This window comes from Falco cherrug, chromosome 7, assembly GCF_023634085.1.
Source record: "Falco cherrug isolate bFalChe1 chromosome 7, bFalChe1.pri, whole genome shotgun sequence".
Taxonomy (NCBI): Eukaryota; Metazoa; Chordata; class Aves; order Falconiformes; family Falconidae; genus Falco; species Falco cherrug.
In genome coordinates, this window is record NC_073703.1 from 70,782,645 (window position 1) to 70,802,050 (window position 19,406).

Here is a 19,406-nt window from a genome sequence, read left to right on the forward strand (position 1 = left end):
AGCCTGACGAAATCCAGCCCTGCTTCGAGGTGGCAGGGAGGACCAGGTGACCTGCAGAGCTCCCTCCAGACCTCAGCTAGTCGGTGTTCTTACACACCTCCAGATGGCAGGGGCACCCCTTCGCTTACGTGGCCTGAGAACCCCGCAAATCCCACCAGGCCAACAGCAAGGCTGCGGGACGTACGAGGAGCTGGCTGACTCTGGGGAGGAAGCAAGCAAGGCTGGGGGGCCAGCCACGGGAGAAAATGGGGGGGCAGCGGCACTGGGAAGCTGGTGGGCCAAGTTGGGGGGCCAGCCGTGGGTGAAAGTAGGGGGCCAGCTGCCACGGGGGGAGCTGAGGGGACAGATGCGGGTCAGCAGCAGCACGCTGGGGGGGCAGATGCAGTGGGATGCTGGGGGCCCGCTGTCAGCAGGAGAAGCTGGGGGGGCGGCAGCAGCGGGGATGCTGGAGGTGGGGGGGCAGTGTCAGCGGGGGAAGCTGGGGGGCGGCAGCGGCGGGGATGCTGGAGGTGGGGGGGCAGTGTCAGCGGGGGAAGCTGGGGGGGCGGCAGCGGCGGGGATGCTGGAGGGGTAGCAGCGGGGATGCTGGGCGCGGGGAGGGCCGGCAGAGAGGATACTGGGGGGGGGGGGAGCCGGCAGGCCGGGCCGGGCACAGCCCACCCACCCCCGGTTCTGCGGGCCGGCCGCTCTGCCGCCGGGGCACGGGGGCGGCGTGCGGGGCCGGCGACAGGCGGCTGCGGGCAGGTGGCACGAACCCGGGGGGTCCGGGGCTGCTGCGGGGGGACGCTCCCCCGCTCCGCACCGCTCGCAAGGCAGAACCCACCCCCCCCAGCCCCGGCGCCCCCCGCCCCCCGGCGCTCACCTCCGCCCGAACAGCCTGAGGCCGGTGAAGCGCTTGTTGCTGTGCCGGCGGCCCGGCGGCGGCCCCCCCCGCTCGGTGCCCTCCGGCGGCCCGCAGGAGGAGGAGGAAGAGGAGGAGGAGGCGGCGGCGGGCGAGCGGCCGGGCAGCTGGGGCCACGCCGCCTCCATGGCCGGCTGCGGGTCTCGGCGGCGCGGCGGGAGGGGCCGGGGGCGGCGCGCTCGGGCCCCCGCCCCACCGGGGCCGCGGGGCGGGCAGGAAGCGCGGCCGCGCGCCGCCGGTACCGGAGCCCGCGCCGAGCAGCGCCCCCTGCCGGCTCCGCCACCCCCCGCCCCGCCGCGGCCGGCGGCTCCCGCTGCTGCCGCCTTGGGAAGCGTCAGCCCCCGCCCTCGGGAAGCGGCAGCGGCAGAGCCTGCCTCCCCCGCCCCCGCTCCTCCTCCTCCTCCTCCCATTGTTCACCACCGGATGGGGCCACCGGCCCCGCCGCCGCGCTCCCCGGGGGCCGGCAGCCGCCACCGGGGCTGGTTCACCTCGCCCGCCCCGCTTCCCCCGGCTGAACCCTGGCCGCGCTGGCGCTGCCGTCAGCGCTCCCCCCACCTGGCAGGAGCCCCCCGGCCCCTGGGAAAGGTGCTGGCCGCCATGGCCCCTGGCCCCCGCGGGGCTGCCCGGGGCCGTCCCAGCTGCCAGCCCAAGGCCGCTGTAACCCCCCAGGGCAGGTCCCGGTCCCGGTCCCGGTCCCAGCCCGGGGGTCCGGTGGGGATGGGGATGCACCTTCCAGCCCCCACCGGCTGCAGGAGGCACCCGACAGCCCAGGCGCAGACCCCCGCGCTCGGCGTCGAGTGGGCCCACGCGGCCCTCAGCCATCCCGGCGGGGCAGGCTGTGCCACGCCAGCCCAGCACCGGCACAGGGCACCACCAGCGAGGTGCCGGGGAAGCTCGGGAAGCCCCAAAGCACGGGCTGTCAGCGCCAGCCACGGCACCCGCCCCCCCGAGCAAGGGGAGGGCGGCAGAGGCCGGCCCGGCGGGTACCTCATATCTCCGTCCCCTGGAGGGCTCTGGGGAACGTCCCAGGAGCGATGCCGCCACATCTGCCGCAGCACTGATGCGCTCAGCCGGCCCGGGGTTCACTCTCGCTCTTCCTCCCCCGGCAGCCGCTTTCCGGAGTCATCCTGAGGGCAGGTCCCTGGCAGCGCTCGGCCACCCGGCCGGAGCCCCGGCTTTGTTTGCACCCTCCACCTGGTTCCTCTCTGCACTTCCTGGAAGTGTGAGGGCGGCTGTCATCGCGGCACCCTTCCCCCGGTGCAGGGCCACCTACTCCACTGGGCCCTCTCCGGAGAAGCCTCGTGCACGCCCTCAGCAAGCCAGAGCACACCCTGGCACACCGGGCTGTGCACCCAAGAGCCACAAGTCCCTTGCCGGATGGCTTTTCCGAAGCCCCCACGCTCGAGACAGCCCCCTCTCCCAAAGCTGCCCTGGCACCGCCATGCAAACCAGACCATGGCAGTGGGGTTGCTCTGCCACCCACCCTGGGCCATGCGCGTCCTCACCGCACACGGCACTCAGCCCCCCAGCTGTATGTGTCCCCCCCTGTGCCATGAGCTCCAGACACCCTCCAGCCACGAACATCTGCTCACCTTGCCCTGGGCTTCATTGAAAACCCACCTGGGTACACCAGGCACAGGCTCTGCGGGATGCACAAGCGTCTGGGAGGCTCCAGGTCAACCTCAAAGGGCAGGGAGACAGCCTGACATCCACCATCCACCCCCTGCTCTGGGTCTGCAGGGCACAGCATGTCCCCAGCCGGTCCCCAGCCCCCAAACCCCCGCTTTTCACAACCAGGCGCTGCTTGGTTTTGTGAGTCCAGGAAAGCTTCAGATGGGCAAGGGGGGGGGTCTGTGGGCAGCTTCTGTGGGGCCAGAGAAACGCACGCAAGCAAAGCCAGTCCCCGCAGCCCGCAGGGATGGCATTTCTGAAAGGGCACATCGTCTCGCTTTAGACTCCGTCATCAAAAGGGGAAAAAAAAACCGTCGGCAGACCTTGATCTCCCCAGGCCAGCTCTGAAACCCGGCACAGCCCACTGCGCTAATTAATTACGTGCAGAGGGAGGAAAAGGCAGGTCCTGGATGCCCAACTCCAGCTCAGAGATGGGGAGGAGAGAGGGTTTGTTATCACGGAAAGGGTTCGTCATCCCCACCGCTTTGCATGTCACGATGGGCTGGTTGCCTTTGCTCCCTGCCTACAGACATTTCCCTTTCGGGTTTCGTGCTCTGCCCCGTGCCATTGTCCTCTTACGCCGCCGCAGGGAGCACCAGCCCTTGGTGCGGCTGGAGAAGTCACATGCCCTGCCCCGGGACCTTCACCGTCCCATCTGTGCTATGTCCGTGTGTCCTTCCACACTCCTGTCCCTCAGGGGATCCCGCAGAAAGCCCCATTCTGGTCATTCTCGGTGAGGAGACCAGCCGGGACAGACCCTGCTGGCACTGGCTTCTCCGCTGGCAGCATGGGAGAGGGATGGGCTTCACCCTGCTGGGTCAGACCCTGCTGGCACTGGCTTCTCCGCTGGCAGCATGGGAGGGGGATAGGCTTCACCCTGCTGGGTGGCTTTGGCATCCAGCACCATCCCCCTGCGCTGGTGTGTGCAGTCCCCTGGTAAGGAAAGGGTTAAGCTGGCTGCTTCTCCCGAGCCTGGCAGGGTACCTGCCAGTGGGATTCATTGCCAGCGGGGAACAGGTAAGGGAGAGGACAGCCAAAGGAGGGGACGGCCACTGCTGGCAGCTGTGGCTGTGGGGACAACTGGAGGAGGCTCGCTCGCTGTCTTTTGCTGCCTCAGGGAGCTGGCCTGGCTCACCTGACATGGAAAAACATCAGCAGGAGGGAGGCCCGGAGCATCCTTCTGGCAACCGTCTTGGATCTGCTTAAACCAGGCAGCAGGTCTGGTTTAAGACAGGGGCTGGGGGCTGCCTTACGCTGCCCTGCACTGGCACCACTGCAGGCATGCCCCCGCGCAGCCAGCCTCTACCCACAGCCCCCCAGTTTCTCCAGAACCGCCTCTGGGGATGTTTCCACCTCTAGTTACACCACTGCCTTGCACCTGGGAGCATCTAGGACAGCCACGGAGTGGTACACACCAGCTCTGGGTGATGCTGCCTCCAAACCCATCCCACCCCTGGCAACCACCTGACGGCACCCGGGACCCCTCACAGGCGCTGTGCCCAGCAAGCACAGCCTGGCTGGCTCCGGCTCCAGAGAGGGGCAGGGGAGAGTGGGACACTACCCCCCCACCAAGGTCTGTGAGGATCCACCTGCTCATTAGGACTTTCCAGCACCGTGAGCTTCCCTCCGGCCGTGCCAGCAGGTGCCAGCCATCTCCTTCCCCCAGCTGCAGAGAGATGTGGAGACAGATGTCTCTGTCGGAGCGGAGTGGGCTTGGCTTGCTGAGAATGAATGGGAATTTGATTATGCCGCTCCACACAGGCAGACTAACACGATTAGAAGGCTAGCAGGCAGGACTCCCCCTCCCTGTCCCCTTCTCCCTGCAGCTGGTGGGGGCTGCCCTTTCCTCCCTCCCCACCCCTGCTCTGCCCAGCTGGGATGGAGGGGCTGCCCACCCTCTGCCCCAGGACTTCACAAAAACCCAGAGCCCAGGCAGATCTAAAGGCAGAGGGAAGAGAAGGCAGCAACCAGCTCCTCCAAGCCCTGCAGGGCTCCCATCTCCCTCTCCGCAGCAGGTCCTGCTAGTGCTCCCCTCTGCCCTGCCAGTGCCCGAGACCAAGCTCCCTTGCTATTTACATTACAAAGCAGTCCCATCCACTCCACTCTCTGGGTTATATTTAGCTCCCTGGCACAGAACAGCCTACAAGAGGCATTAGCTGCATCCTATCTGCCAGCTGGGGACCACGCCAAGCAGCCCAGGTGCGCTGCATCTCACTAGCAGGGATGGGAGCTGGTGAGGGGATGCCCTGCTTTGCTTCTGTGGGGGCTAACCCCAGGCTGGGGGGCATGGAGGGCCACGGGGACCTCTCTTCCCTCTGCCACAAGATGTCCGTGACAAGGCCTATGGCTGTGCCAGGCGCTGCTGAGAGCAGGAGGGGACTGGTCTGATGCCCGGGCACATCCCTCACCCCACACACGTAGCCTGCGGGGAGCCTGTGCAGCGAGCTTTTGTGCACTTGTGGTTTCCTTTCTGGGTAAACACCCTACGTGCAGGGAGCAGTGACAGTGACAAAGGCCACTGCTGCAAGCATCACTCCAAAAGCAACTGAGAAGGTGCTGGAGATGAGAGTGAGCCTGAAACTACACGGGACAGGCTGCAAGGTGCTGCTGTGACCAGCCAGCGCCTGTCCCACACCTCCCCGGCTTCAGGTCACAGGGCTTTTCCTAGAGGAAAGCTCCTCCAGCATCTAACTTGCCTTACTGCCACTGAAGCTGTCCCACTAGAGATGCTCCTGCCCCACTGCAAAACCTTCGTGGGGGCACCTGAGACTCGCAGGAGCTGACGTTGGGCTCCCCTTGGCCGACACAACTCTCTGGAGAGCGAGGCAAAGCCCTGGTGCTTGCTCAGGGTGTGCTGTGGTGACAGAGAGCACGGGGTCCTTATGGTGTTGCAGAGGCACCTACCGGGAAAATTGTGTCAGAATGCACAAATCTGGTGCACAAGCCAGCATCATTAATAAGTTTGGCACAAAACTGCTACTCAAAGCCCTAAATATAACCTGAGCACTGAGCTCCTAAGGTGCCCAAGGTGCCTCCATACACCACAGCAGCCATTTATGGAAGGAACTTTACTTCCATGGGCTTAATATAATTTCTGCTCATTTCAAAACCTTTACCTAGCAGCTCATGCTGCCTGCACCTTGTGATGACTAATGGGTCCCAGCAGGAACAGGCAGGTTGGCAGCAGGACAGGGGCCTCCAACCTTCACTTGACATTGAGGATGGCTGTGATGCCCGCAGCCCACAGAGGAGGTCCTCTAAGCTCCACGCTAGGGTTCAGCAAGTGCCTCCAGAGCCAGCACATCGGGGGGGGGGCTTTCTGTCAGCACCCCCTCCAGGGCTTCTTGTGCTGCTGGAGGGGCTCCTGATGAGAGGTTAACCCAGAACTGCTCCATCACTGCCTGCCGTGCCCCAGGGAGCAGCCAGAGACGACCCTGTGTGGGCGTCACAGGACTGCACAAGCAGATTTCCACCCCCAGACACTTCCTCTCCCGTTTCCCCTTCCCTTTGCTGGGCTGCCAGAGATGGAGGGCGAAGGAAGCGGCTGATCCCAAACACCACCTCCTCCCTCACCGCCGGCCCGCAGGTAGCTGCGGCATCCCCTCCGCCCCTGCCCTGCTCTTCTCTCCTGCAAAGCCCTGTCAGATGGAGCAACGCCTCTTGCAGAGGGACTCCCGGTGAGGGCTGAGGATGGAGGAGCTCTGCGGAAGGGTGGCACAGCCTGGAGCGTGTCAGCGGAGCCGCCTGCCTGGGGCAGCCGGCTTGGGTGAGCAGGATGTAAACAATCCCCAGCAACCTTAGACAATTCTGGAGCAAATTCAGGCTGATCAAATTAGGTTGCAATACGGTCCCTTCCTCCCCTGGGGAGAATGGATAATTGCAGCTGGCTAATCCATTTGCAAAACATGCTGTGCACATCTGGAGAAAGACAGCTAAGAGGAGAAAATCCTGTTCTGCCCCCTCCACTTGGCACGATAATCCCTCACCCTTGGTGGCATCAGGGCAGAGATCCTCCCAGCTCGGCCTGGCACCTCCGTGAGCAGCCCCAGGTACCGAATGAGGGCCAGGAGGTCTGTGCGTTGCCCCAGCTCACAGCAAGGCTCAGGGATGTGGGGCTGCCTCTGGGAGGACTCTGCCACCCCGGCTCCTGCTTGCCACCCACTGCAGGAATAACAGGTGCTGGAGATGAGTCAGCTCCAGGGCCCCTCCTGCTCTGCAGGCACTAATACAGTTTCCCATCAGTTCCCATTACCGCAATTATCAGAGAGCAATTTGCTCACAGTTTGCACCACAGCCCACACAAGGGGGGAGAAGGGCTGCTGTACGCGTGGGAGCGCTGACCGATAGCTCCTGCCCCAAATCTGCCCCCCAGCAGAGCCCCGTGCCCTGGGGTCCCCATGTCCTGGGCTGGCACAGAGCCCACCCGGCCTCTGCCCACCACAGCAGCAGGCATGGCACCAACACCCTCTGGGCCGGTTTTCCACCTGCTTGTAAACCACCTGGTGCTTGCTACAGCATGGCATGGCATGGTGCCGCTGAGCCCAGGAGAACGCAGGGGTGTCCCCGGGCCAAGCCAGCTCAGGAGAAGGGTAAGGAGGTGGCTGCTGCCTTCTCCTCCCGGCTCGGTCCCAGCAGCCCAGGGTCGGTCCTGCAAGGGCTCGCGTTTACCCCGGACAGGCACAGGGTCGAAGGATTTCTCCTCATTTACACCTGAGGGCCGTTCTGCAAAGTTCAGAGGTACGACATGGTAGAAGGGCTTAAAGGGTGAACAAAAGGGGAGGGTGAGACACCAGATCTTATTCACTGTGAGGGAAAGAATAAAGCTGAGCTCCTGGAGGTGCTGACCCAAGCTGACCAAGGACCAAGCTGACCCAAGAGACCACAGCTGGAGCTGGGAATAGGAGCTCACCTGAGCATCACCAGGCAGCGGCTCCTGTAAGCTCCCCGGGAGCCATGAAAACCACTCTTTGCCCCCACCGGCTTTGCATGGCTCTAGTAGGGGGGTAAGCAGAGCAGTCCCAGCAGAAAAGTCACACCGAAAGCCAGGACAAGTGCTGCAAGGTGTCCCCTAAGGGCACATCTGCAGCCTAAGCCCCAGTCTCAGCCCCTTCACCTTTGCATCACTGCTCAGTCTCCCCAGGTGGGACCGAGGTTTCTGGACCTGGGAATCAAGCAAGGGGACATTTGCCTGGGGGTCGCAGAGGAAGAGGAGAGCCAACGTTACCAGAAGTCCCTTGTACCCAGTGCATGGAGCAGTGACAAGCTGGCGCTGCAGAGAAAGAAGGGAATGTGCAGCCCATGGCCAGAGCCCACGGCAGGCAGCTGAGCACGAGCTACCCAGAGAGGGGCCTGGGAGGCATCGCAGCCCCGGGACGGGAGAGAGGAGTCAGCGAGAAGGAAAAATAAGGGGGACTGCGATGGTGACAGGAGGACTGCCACTGCAGAGGGGGCTGTTGCGTGGGTGGGGTGAGAAGGGGCTAACTGTTCCCCTTGTCCCCATGCCGAGAGGTTTTCCAGTGGGAAGGCACTGGTGGCCGGTGGGAAGAGCCAGCCCTGACCCCGCAGGAGGGAGATGCCCCCTGGACAGGGCACTCCTCCACCCCAGTCCAGCCCTGGCGCGCGGGGACCCGATGGCTCCTACCTGTAGGAGACCTGCTTTCTGATGGCCAAGTGCAGGAACTGCTTCTCCACCTCCGCCACTGCCCTCGCCCCTCTCATCTCCTCCCAAGCTGGATCCGCGCTGCAGAGGACAGAGTGTTCTGCTCGCCTGGTGCTCTCTGCATCTGCTGCTCCCCAGAGGCTTGCGGTGGCCCCCCTGGCCACCTCGCTGTCACCCCTGGCTGGGGTGAAGTCTCTCCAGCCCCCGGGACCTTCAGCCATGCTGAGGTGAGGTGTCTCTCCAGGTGGGGAGTCCTGCTCTGTCCCCGCAACCTCTCCGTCCTGCCCCACAGGGTCCCACGGGTGCGGCTCCACTTCGTCTCCCCAGGGCCGTGGGACAATCCTGGTGAGGCTTAACTCCCAGGGGAGCACAAGCAAGGAGGAAAAGCAGCGTCCAACTTTTTGCAGTGGTATTTACCTGCCTCTTGAGAGCGATTTGGGCAGCTCAGGCGCTGCAGCTCAGCCTCCCTCTGTCTCTGCTGCCCTGCCACTGTGAAGCAGAGGAACAGCTGACAGAAACCCGGAGACGCTGGTGATGCTCCTTGGAGGGCTAGGAGAGAGCACGTCCAGGGATGGCGATGCTCCCAGCGAGGGGTGGAGAGCTTGGGGTGCCTTCTGCGGGGTCCCCCCGGGGCCAGGCACGTCCCTCGGTGTCCCCGGCAGCAGCAGGCGAGCAGGAGAGGCAGGCAGAGGTAGGCAGAGAGGTAGGTGCCTGTGCACCGATCCTGCAGCAGCCCTCAAAAGACAAAGCAGAAAGTGAGCATGAGTGTGTGCGTGTGGAGGGGGGCTGCGGAAAGCTGCACCGAGCCAGGCAGCCTGGTGGCACCTTAGAGACACTCTGAAACTGGCACTTAACCCTTCGGAGGCCGGGGAGGCAGAGGGGGGAGACAACTCAGCTGCCCCTCGCTGCTTGCAGCCCAGCTGGCGCCTGCCTGCCTGCAAGGGCTGCTCAGGGAGCTGCATCTCCACCGCTCCTCTGACCCAGACATGCAGCCAGGTAAAGTCAGGCAGCCTGGAAAACTGCGTGACAGGTACCTGCACCGTACCTGCTGCTCTGGCCAACTGCCCATGGATGGGGATGGGGTCCCCGGCTGTGGGCAGTGGTACCCAAGGAGAGGTATGGCTGTAGCAAGGCTTCCCTCCTCCTAGCAGGCTCACTCAGCTCCTTGCCACTTAGGCGTCCACATTACCCATGGTTTTTACTACTTCAAGGCATTTTTTTCCTCCAATCCTGGTATCCAGAGGTAGAAAGACTCTCCTGTCCTCTGTCCACATCCATCAGGAGAGTTGCATCATCTGTCTGTCCTGAGCTGGGACTGGACTTTGCAACCCTAGTCCCAGCTCTGGCCTGCCTCAGCCTTGCCTTCCCCAGTGCTGCGGATGCCAGATGGGGTGAGAGATCCCCACAAAGCTTCCATATGTGCCTGGCTGCTTGTTTTGGATTTGTTCTGCCCCAGATTCACATGCTGAGGCTTTACCTGCTGGGCACTGCAAATAGGAGCTTCGGGTCAGTAAGAGCCACCCCCTGCATCAGTTGCCTATGGCAGGGTCCTACAGTCATGTAATACATCAAGAACACGTTGCCATCACCCCTAATCCCAGTGATTTCCCATGAAGGGCTGGCACGGCAGGAGCTGGAACACGTGCTCAGCCTGCTTTGACTGTTTTATCACCTTGGGAGTCATCAGGAGGAGCTCACCCCTCTGGCCAGTGCTCCCCATCACCTCCACACACCCTGTGGCCCCTTGGCTGCAGGATGCCACGGCAGGGCATGTTCCCACTCCGCTCCTGACCCCAGTGTGGGACACAGCAGGGGATGGAGGAGGGCTGTACCTTTCCCTGGGAACCACAGCCCACCAGCACCCCCAGTTCAACTTATTGAACCTTTGTCTGGCCCGAGATGCCATGATGACACCTCCCCCAGAGTCCTGTACCTGCCGGGGGATTTGTGCCTCCCTGGGGCACGGCAGCCCCCGAGCCCACTCCCCCACACAGTCGTGACTTGCAGGGAGCCCTGCAACCTCCTCACAGTGTGACTCAGCCCCTCCAGCCCCCACAGGGGTTTTGTTCCCCTTGAAAGCCAGAGTGCCGCCGGGTGATCCCCCCCAGCGATGGCAGAGCTGGCCCTGGGGAAGCAGCTTCACCCTCACTGCCAGGACAGGGACCTGCTGGGGGCTTGGCAGCACTCACGGCACTGGCCCGTGTCCTCCCACCACCCACAGACACCGCGGAGGCTGGGAGCAGGCTGTGGGAAGGGGGAAGCAGCAGGTACCCAGCCGCTGCAGAGGGACCTGCAGCACCTCGCTGCATGGGCCACAAGACCCACCTTCACCTGCGCTGGCCGGGCTGCCATGGCAGGGCAGAGCCGGGGATGCCCAGAGGAGCTACGAGGGGTGGGATGCAGGCTACAGGCTCACTCGAGCTCCTGGGTTATGGTGGCAAACATCTGTCCCTCATGGTTGAAGGAGTCAGTGGCCACCACACTGAGAGAGGAGATGGCAGCTGGGGGTGGATGCGAGCTGGGGGCTGGGGGAGCGCGGGAAGGAGGGCACAGCTACCCGGGGGCGCTCCTGGCTGATGGCTGTGGCGATGCCATGGGAAAGGAGCTTCGGGGAGGGAAGCAAAGGCTCTTATTGCAGGAGACATCCCAAGAACGTGGCACAGCATAGCCCCAGCGTGCAGCACCTCTGGTTGGGGCAGAGAGAGGGGCAGGACAGTGGGTGCCTCCTGCCCTCCCATGGAGCCTGACCCTGCGCAGCAGAAAACCCTTCTGATGGGAGGAGGAGCCAGCAGAGGATTTTTCCTCTTTTGACACATGCACTAAACTGTCCAGCCGTCACACAGGCAGTGCGCCCAGATCTTGTGTGGCTGGAGAAGAGGAGATGTAACGGGATAAGCCTGCATGAGGGGAGGTAAAGGATTGCTCAGGCTTCTGCAACTCCGCCTGCCTGTTCCTGCAGGACATTTCAGATGTCTGTCACTAACAGGGCCACCCCTCCCTTGGAGGATGCCATCAGAGCTCCCTGAGGACCCGGGAAGGGCAGGCAGTGCTGGCCAGGGATGGCATGGCTGGGTGGTGGGGCTGGCTCAGTCCTGCCCTCCTGGCACCCATGGCACCCTTCAGCTTACCGGGGGCTCACCTGCTTACAGGTGGGCTCTCCTGTGCCCTGGGTCGGGATTTTCTTCTGCATGGGCACATGGGACAGTGCAAGGGCAGCTTGGTGCTACCACAGACCCCGTCCTCACTTTTGCAGGCACAGGCAGGGCACGAGCTTTCTAGGAAGCAGCATTTGTAGCCACCAAAGCTCTGGGAGGGTACGGTCTCCTCCCTGGGCACAAAAGAAGGAACATCCATGCTGCTCACCTGGAAGCTCCGTTTCAGCCACCAGATTAGGAAATTAGCACGGATTTGTTGAGGCTGAGGAGGTCTGGGTCAAGCCCTCAGCCCCTGGGGGTGCCAGGAGGTGCGACCCCCCCGTTCTCTCCAGCGGTAGGACTGGAGCTTCATGGTGGGTCCCTGTGACAACTGCTAGCACAGTCCCAAACAGTGACAGCAAGAGGGACCATGCTGGGCTTGGAGAGCAGGGATGCCCTCCTGAGAGCCCTAACAACACATGTCCTGCTGTAACAAACTCAACGTACCCGCCAGGCTGCTGTCACACACACGGCCAGTGGCCCACCTGGCAGCGGAGAGCAGCAAAAGCTAATTGTTTTATCTTTTTTTCTTTTTTTTTCCCCAAGTTGGCCTGGTAACAGAGAACAGTTGGGAATAATTTGTCTCTCAAAAACGAAGGCCGTGTTCCGTTAGTGTTCTTTTTGTTCAGCACTTGTACGTATCCACAGTGCAGAGGCTTGTTCGAAATGTGACCCTAAAGGGGCGAAGGCCTGGCTTGGCACAGGGGGGCACCTGGAGCGCATCCAGCGTAACCCAAGGTGACTTGTAAAGGAGGTGCTCTCTTGCTTTGCTAATTCTCTTGTTCTGCTCTAATTAGTTGCTGTAGCCAAATTGGTAGGTGTGATCGGCTGGCTGCATTTCGGGAGGCATAGCGGGGATCAAAGGATCCTAATGTGCCTGTTCCGAGCTATCTGGTAGGCTGCGGAACTGGGAGAATTTGTCAAGACGAAGGGAAATTTGCTCCTGATGGGTGGGGGGTCTGGTTGCTCCAGCCGCATCAGTGTTAAAGGAGCCAAAGCCTGGGAACTTGTCCTTTTAAGAGCTCCCTCCTTGCACCCATTTCCCTGGATGTTTTGGAGTGTGCGTGAAGGGTGCAGGCCAGCTTGTCCCCGGGAGGCAATGCCCGAAGAGCCGGGTGATGTTTCACAGGGCAAGCAAAGCAAGAGCCCCTCCCTCAGATGAAAAGTGGTGGGTGCAGGGGGCGAAGGTGCCTCAGGCCTGTGCAGGGGCAGGAGGGGGCTTCTGGACAAGGTGCTGCAGGGAAAATGTCAGACCCTCAGCTAGTTCTGGCCCAGGACACAAACCGCTGGGCAAGGTCAGGCACTTCCTTGCTCCCGTGGGTGAGCAGCGGGGAAGGGAGCCCTGCGGAGCGCTGTGTCAGAAACACGCGGGGGATCCCACGCCAAACCGCTCGGCAGCACAGACCCAGCTGCCAAAAGAGCGCTCCTCTCTCTCTCGGCCACTGTCCAGCGGCCAGCCCTGTCACAGCGGGATGGCAACAGCTCAGTGCTTTTACTCATAGCCAAAAGAGACCTTTGCAAGCCTTGAGCCTCATACCCTTCTCCCGCGGCAAAGGCAGAGCCCTGCGGGCCACCTTTCAGCACCTCTGTGAGGGGCCTCTGCCCAAGCTGCCTCCCAGATGTGGGGGGCCGGATCACAAGGAGAAGTTGTTTCAACATGCAAATTCTAACGAACCCACCTAACTCTTTCCAGAAAACAAAGATGCATTTTCTAGAGCCCCTCTCGCCTTGTGTTTTGCACAAAATTAGGACAAACCCCGTCACTTCTCGCAGATGCCAGTGGACCGTCAGAGGTACGGGCTCAGCCAGGTCCCCGGTCCTCGCCGATCCGAATGCAGCTGCTCTGCTTTTATGGGTAATGGAACGATTTAAGTATTTTTTTCAGACAGGATGGGACAGAGCCACGGTGCTACCAGCAATGTCTTTGCTGTACAGACCCCTGCGCAGCCCCTTCATCAGAGAAGCTCACTGCACCTCATTAACTTTCTTCCACGATCTTCCACCTTTCCAAGAAGATGATGTTAGTGGTATTTCGCAGGGGGGTAAGAAACTGAGGCAGTTCTGACTTGTTCAGAACTGCAGAAGAAATCACAGTGCTACTGGAAATAAAACATGCAAGTTTGCTTCTAGCCCCCGACACTGAGCACAAGGTCCCGGCGCTGAACCAGTTCTGCACAGGGCCAGGGAATGGGACCGTCGGGGAGTAGGAGGTGAGGAGCTGTGCGGGCTGTGTGACAAACATGCCTCAATGAAAGGAGCCATCAACCCAGGGTGATGCTGCATCTTTTTATTTTATTTTTATTTTGCTTCACTAAGCAAATGCAGAGCGAGTGATAGGAGGAGGGGAAAAGGCGGCTTGAAAAAACAAAAACAAAAAAAACAACCAAAAAAAAAATCAAACAGGAGGGAAGAGGCAGCTGCTGGAGTATAAGGGGAAAGTGAGCTGCTACCAAGAAAGAAGTTCATAGATGCCAAGCCCGCACTAATTCTTAATAAAATACAATACTGAAAATAGGATCTGAGAGTCTCCAAAATACAATATCTTAAGGGATCGGCAATAATACAAAATAAGGTTCATTATGTACAAACGAGTTCTGCTCTTGGTCTCTGTACAACGGTGGGAGTGGGAGGCACGGGGACGTGCTCAGTGGAAGTGTTGGGGTGGAGGAGGGCGTGCTTGGACCCGGCAGTGGTTCTTTGAGCTGGGGTGGAGGCGGAGGATGGGGAATGCAGTGGTATCTGGTGACCAGCGGGTCCTGTGTGAACCTCGAGAAGAGCAGCACTACGCTGAAGGCCTTCCTCTTCCTCTTCCTCACCCCGCTGGCCATGCCTGTATGGTTGCAGCTACCTCTGTCCAAATTTGTCCTAAACGGCTTGAGGGCAAAAACAGTTTTCAAAAGGGAGAAGAGAGGGATGTGAGGGCCCTTCCCTCACTTCTCCCAGTCCTTGAGCAGGATCCATCCCAACCTTCCTCTCCAGGGAGCCCTCTCCACTCCCAGCCTGGGGGGAGAGGAGAGGCTGGGGCAGTGCAGAGTGAGTCCAGGGTGCGTGAAGAGGAACAAGCCACAGAGGAACCTGCTGTGAGAGCTGGCCTGGACAGGGACTCGCACGTACAAACACAGGGCAGCCTGCCACATCCCAGATCTCCGACGCTCGTGTCTCGCATTGTCCTTCCATCAAATGGCAGCTGAGGGAATGGAGCAAGGAGACACCTGAGCCTTTCAGCAGGGCTTTTGCCGGGGAGGAAGAAGGGTCAGAAATGGGTGTCTGGGTGCTGAAGAGGATGGCATAGATGAGGTCATTTCAGCACCAGGCTTGGCAAGTCTGGCCTGAAGGGTGGTGTGGCAAGAGTTCGCAACCTTTGGTGCCAGCACTTAGAAGGAAAAGGTCTAAAAGACTCTTTGGTGACCCTGGCCAATTCCAACATGCCACCTCTTTCCTGACAAGGCAGACCTGTCACCAGAGATGCCAGTATGTCCTCAGTGGCTTTCACAACACTGCTGTACACACAGAGGATGTGAGGGGAACGATGGCTATCCAACAGCCCTCCAACAGGCTGCAGCGCTCTCCTTGGTGGTTCCTAGAAAGACCCCACGTGGCATGAAGCAGAGCTAGGGATGGAGAGCCGGGATGGGGATCAGGTTATGGGAGCGGGTTTCTCTCACCCACTCTCAAAGCGGGAGGCCTCAGATCAAAAAGTGAGAAGGCCACTGACGTGGTTAGCACTGCACTGTAGGGCCCAAGCTGGGAACAGAAAAAGAAATACCACCCCTGCCAAAGCAAGGGTGCCAAGGGTGGGGAGAATTGGGTTGTGGGGAAAAATTGTTATTTATTTCAGAGCTCTGGTTGCCCAGAAGCTTCTGGCTAATTTTTACGGTGGTTTATCTGTCTGGGATCTGTCTCCCCCACTCCGTTTGCGTGCAGATCTTTGCAGATAGTTGGTGTGGAAGTTATGTAGGTATGTCCATCAAGAGAAAACTAGAGCAAGGAAGAACTAGGTTTTCTCTCAATGGAAGCAGAAGTGTACTAACAGATGGAGGGAAAGGAATGAATGAGCTCAAACTCTCCAGAGCCATCTCTCCAGCACCAGTATTACCCACTCCTAAGCCCCCCAGGCAGGACAGCAAAACCAGCACTTTCTTTCCCTCCTTCAGGTGCATCTGATGTAGCCAAGGGGTACACACCTGGGGACAGCCCCCTTGATCTGGAGGCTTTGGGGAGTGAGCTGAGAAGTTTGGGGGCTTCCCCTGATCTCCCTCCACTCCAAGGTGAGCCCACATCCATAGGGTAGTGCTCATTTAAGCAGGAGGTAAGGCCAGGAGAAGAGGGTGTCTCAGGGCTTCGCCAGACATTTATTGCTGGTTCTGGCAGTCCTGCAACTCCCCTCAGAGAGATCTGTACTAACGGGGGGGCATGGGGAAGGGGAGAAGCTGAACCCAAGGCCAGATTAGGAGTGTCTGAATGCAGCGTCCTCTCCCGACAAGTCCCCTCAGTTGCTTGGTGAGGAGGGGAATCCTGCAATCAGACAGATGAGGCCTTGAGGTCCAGCAGCTGCTACAAGTATTCAGCTGTCTCACTGGAGCTTGTCTCCCTGAGAAAAAGAAAAGACAAGGCATCAGTCAAGGTTCACTGCAGCCTCCTATGCAAATTCACCTCTGTGAGCCCAGCTGGTTTGCTCTGACAGGGATGGAGCCCTTCCCCAGGGCACTGAATGACCAGCAAGCCTGGGACCCGCTGAATCACCAGTCCTCCTCAGCTCTGTGCCAGTGGGACACTAATCTATGGAGTCCTGAACTTCTGCTCTAGAAAAATAAACTTGGTCTTATGCTCCCTGCCAGCACGGGCCTCCTCCAGCCGCTGCTTTTTAGCTAACTGCATCCCGGGCAGCTCAGCTGTCCTCAGCTCGCAGCAGAGGGGACAGGGCTGTTGCTCACTCCCAGACACCACGCTGTGCTTTGGGGCTCGGAGGGTGGCCCCCAGCTGCTTACCTCTCATGGAACCGCTCTTTGAGGTGGGCGAGAGTTGGGTCAGTTTGGTTCTGGTCAGGACCCTCCAGCTGGGATTTGCTCAGATATTTGGCCGTCCCATGTGTCCTGGCCAGGTGAGGCCTTCCCTCCTCAGACTGCCCTTTTTTGGGCTCCCACCCCTCAGGATGGTCCATGGTTAGAAAGGAGCTATAGCTCTCTTCTAAAGAGCCAGCACCTTCATCATAGAAAAGGAGGCTCCGTGACTGAACTGGAAAAAAGGAGAGCATTGGTTAACAATGAGGACAAGGTCTCTTGCAACGGATGTGGGTCAGGGTGGTGGTTTCAGCATGTGCTCCCCCAGCTATGGCCTTGTCCGTGTGTAACCGTGCAGGATGCCTGCTGTGCAGGATACCCATCTCCCCCCAGCTTCAGGAGGTAAACGCCTCCCTGGACACACAGCCTCTTCAGAAGACAATCAATCAGCCCTGGAACTTTTGCCTCATATTCCTTCCTTTGACACTCGTCATGTTTTGGGACAATGGTTAGCAGAGAACAAGCCCAAACAAGGTGCTGTTATCAGACTGACAGGCCAGGACTCTCTCCTCACCAGAGCCCCAGCATATGGGGTAGGCACCAAGGGGAGGACGCTACCCTGAACCAAGGGCATCAAGACAAGAACTGGAAATGGGTTAAGAGGGTGAAATGCAGGAACCACGTTAGACTCACTCTTACTAGTTGTGTAAATGTCTGGTGCTGGTGTTGCTTTCACTGTCTGTGATGATGAAGAAAACTCAGGGAGACAGGGCATCAGGGATCCCAGGATCAGAACGAAGCAGAGTGCCAGCACCTAGAGAGATCAGCACAGAGTTAGTGCCACTAGCCATGAGGAAATGCTCCCCCTGCAGCACACAAGCATGAGGCCGTGTGAGAATGTGTGGTCATTGCTGCGGTCCCCCAGGGAGGGAAAGGGCCCACTCTGCTAATCTCTGCTGCAAATCTAAGAAGGGAAGTCAGAAGCTTCCTAGTGTTCCTTTATTTGAAGTACTTCTGGTTCAATGGTGAGACCTTGCTCAGCCAGTTGGTGAGAGACGGGGGAAGGCATAGCTGGGGAACAAGCTGAGAAAAAGGGAGACTCAATAGAAGGGATGAACTCTGCCTCGACCAAAGGGAACCTGACCATTGGCTCAGCAGCAGCTGTAGTGTGCTGTAAGAAAACAAGCTCACTGGGACAAATCTGTGAGGCACCACAGCACATAGCAAGGTGAAGCTACTGTCCATGCAAGGACAGAAATGACAGCAGAACTGCAGCTGCCTAATACCTGATAGCAAGGATAGAAAGTGCAAGGAAAGGGTTAAATTTATGCTCAACATGCACTATTCAGGACCATGTGTCTGTGCCTTCTGCTGTCAGGCAGACCAGTCAGAGCTACTGGGCAGTGATAAAAGGAAACTGGCAGATGAAAGCTCCCTGGAAATCCCCCTCTGGTAGGTCTGCACCTGTCTGCAAATTCTGCCCTAACAGTAAACCTGCCGTGAGATGCCAGTGCTGATTGTAAGGGACTCTGTGGCGTTTAAGGAACTGCCAGTACAGAGCGAGAGGGGCACATGGGAAAAGATACAGAGCGAAATACTTATTATCTGAATACCCATGTGCTGTGAGTGGTTTGTAACAAGCTGCTGCCAGCTCAGTGCTCAGACTGAGCAACACCGAAGAGGCAACGCATCTGTTGGTGATTTCTACTACCTATGCATACACTAGTTAAGTTTGACCTGTGGGGACAGCAGTTTCTTGAGTGCTTTTCAGAATAGCCACCTATTTTGGAATAGTCATGCCTAAGAAACGCACAGAAGCTGGTACACCAGGGTAATTTTGACCACCAGTCGATTCCAGGAGATGTGGAATATCAAATAAATAGCACAGGGATTCTACACTATGTAAAAAGGGCTTTTAATTGTCCAGACTCTCCATGGCTGTTTTTAAAGTAAGGAAATTAAGTGTGGACAGCATAGACACTAAGCACATCATATCAGGCACACAAGGTATTTAGAACCCTTATCCCACAAAAACAGGGGAAAAAGTAAATTCTGAATAGATGTTTCTTGCAATTCACAGAATCATAGAATCAGTGAGGTTGGAAAAGACCTTTAAGGTCATTGAGTCCAGTCATTAACCCAGGACTACCAAGTCCACCATTAAACCGTGTCCCTAAGTGCCATGTCTATGTCTTTTAAATACTTCCAGGGATGGTGATTCAACCAAGCCCCTGGGCAGCCTGTTCTAGTGCCTGACCACCCCTTCCATGAAGAAATTGTTCCTAAAACCCAATCTAAACCTCCCCTGTCCTGTCGCTTGTTCCCTGGGAGCAGAGACCGACCCCCCCTGCCCACAGGCCCTGTCAGGCAGCTGCAGGGAGCGACCAGGCCCCCCCAGCCCCCTCCTCTCCAGGCTGAGCCCCCCCAGCCCCCGCCCGGCTCTGGACACGCTCCAGCCCCTCAGTGTCCCTCTGGCCGTGAGGGGCCCAGAGCTGAGCCCAGGGCTCGAGGGGCGGCCTCACCCGTGCCGAGCACAGGGGGACAGGCACTGCCCCGGCCCCGCTGTGGCCACGCCGCGTGGGACACCAGCCAGGGCACTGCTGGCCTCCTGGGCCACCCGGGCACGCTGCCAGCTCATGTTCACCCAGCTGTCAACCACCCCCCAGGTCCTTTACCCCCAGGAAGCTTTCCAGCTGCTCTGCCCCAAGCCTGTAGCACTGTGTGGGGTTGCTGTGACCCAAGTGCAGGACCCGGCACCGAGCCCTGTTGAACCTCATACAATTGGCCTCAACCCATCGATCAAATTATCACAGCCAACTTCTAGAAAGGGGAGCCAGCCCTGTGAAGCCTGTTATTCTCTTCTAAAACAAAACAGGCTTTACGGGCTGCAAAAGACCTGTATACTTAACTTCTCGCTTTACATGGCTTCCAGCTGGGGCTTTGCAAACCAGTGTTGTTTGTACTCTGTTTCAGGTTAACTC

At 59.4% G+C, this 19,406-nt stretch overlaps 2 protein-coding genes across 4 annotated transcripts in view; both read right to left on the reverse strand.

The window, feature by feature from the left end:
- Positions 1-1,165, reverse strand: part of DGKZ (diacylglycerol kinase zeta) — a 46,788-nt gene extending 45,623 nt beyond the window's left edge. Inside the window, exon 1 of the mRNA XM_055716045.1 lies at positions 863-1,165. Coding sequence (XP_055572020.1) covers positions 863-1,029 — 167 coding nt within the window. The 5' untranslated portion in view covers positions 1,030-1,165. The remainder of the gene's footprint in view (positions 1-862) is intronic.
- A 12,532-nt stretch (positions 1,166-13,697) lies between these two features.
- CREB3L1 (cAMP responsive element binding protein 3 like 1) overlaps positions 13,698-19,406 on the reverse strand; it is a 47,087-nt gene continuing 41,378 nt past the window's right edge. For all 3 annotated transcript variants that reach the window (XM_055717165.1, XM_055717164.1, XM_055717166.1), the window contains exons 10-12: positions 17,119-17,239; positions 16,414-16,660; positions 13,698-16,016 (exon numbers count right to left, since the gene is read on the reverse strand). In XM_055717165.1, coding sequence (XP_055573140.1) covers positions 15,980-16,016; positions 16,414-16,660; positions 17,119-17,239 — 405 coding nt within the window. In that variant the 3' untranslated portion in view covers positions 13,698-15,979. The remainder of the gene's footprint in view (positions 16,017-16,413; positions 16,661-17,118; positions 17,240-19,406) is intronic.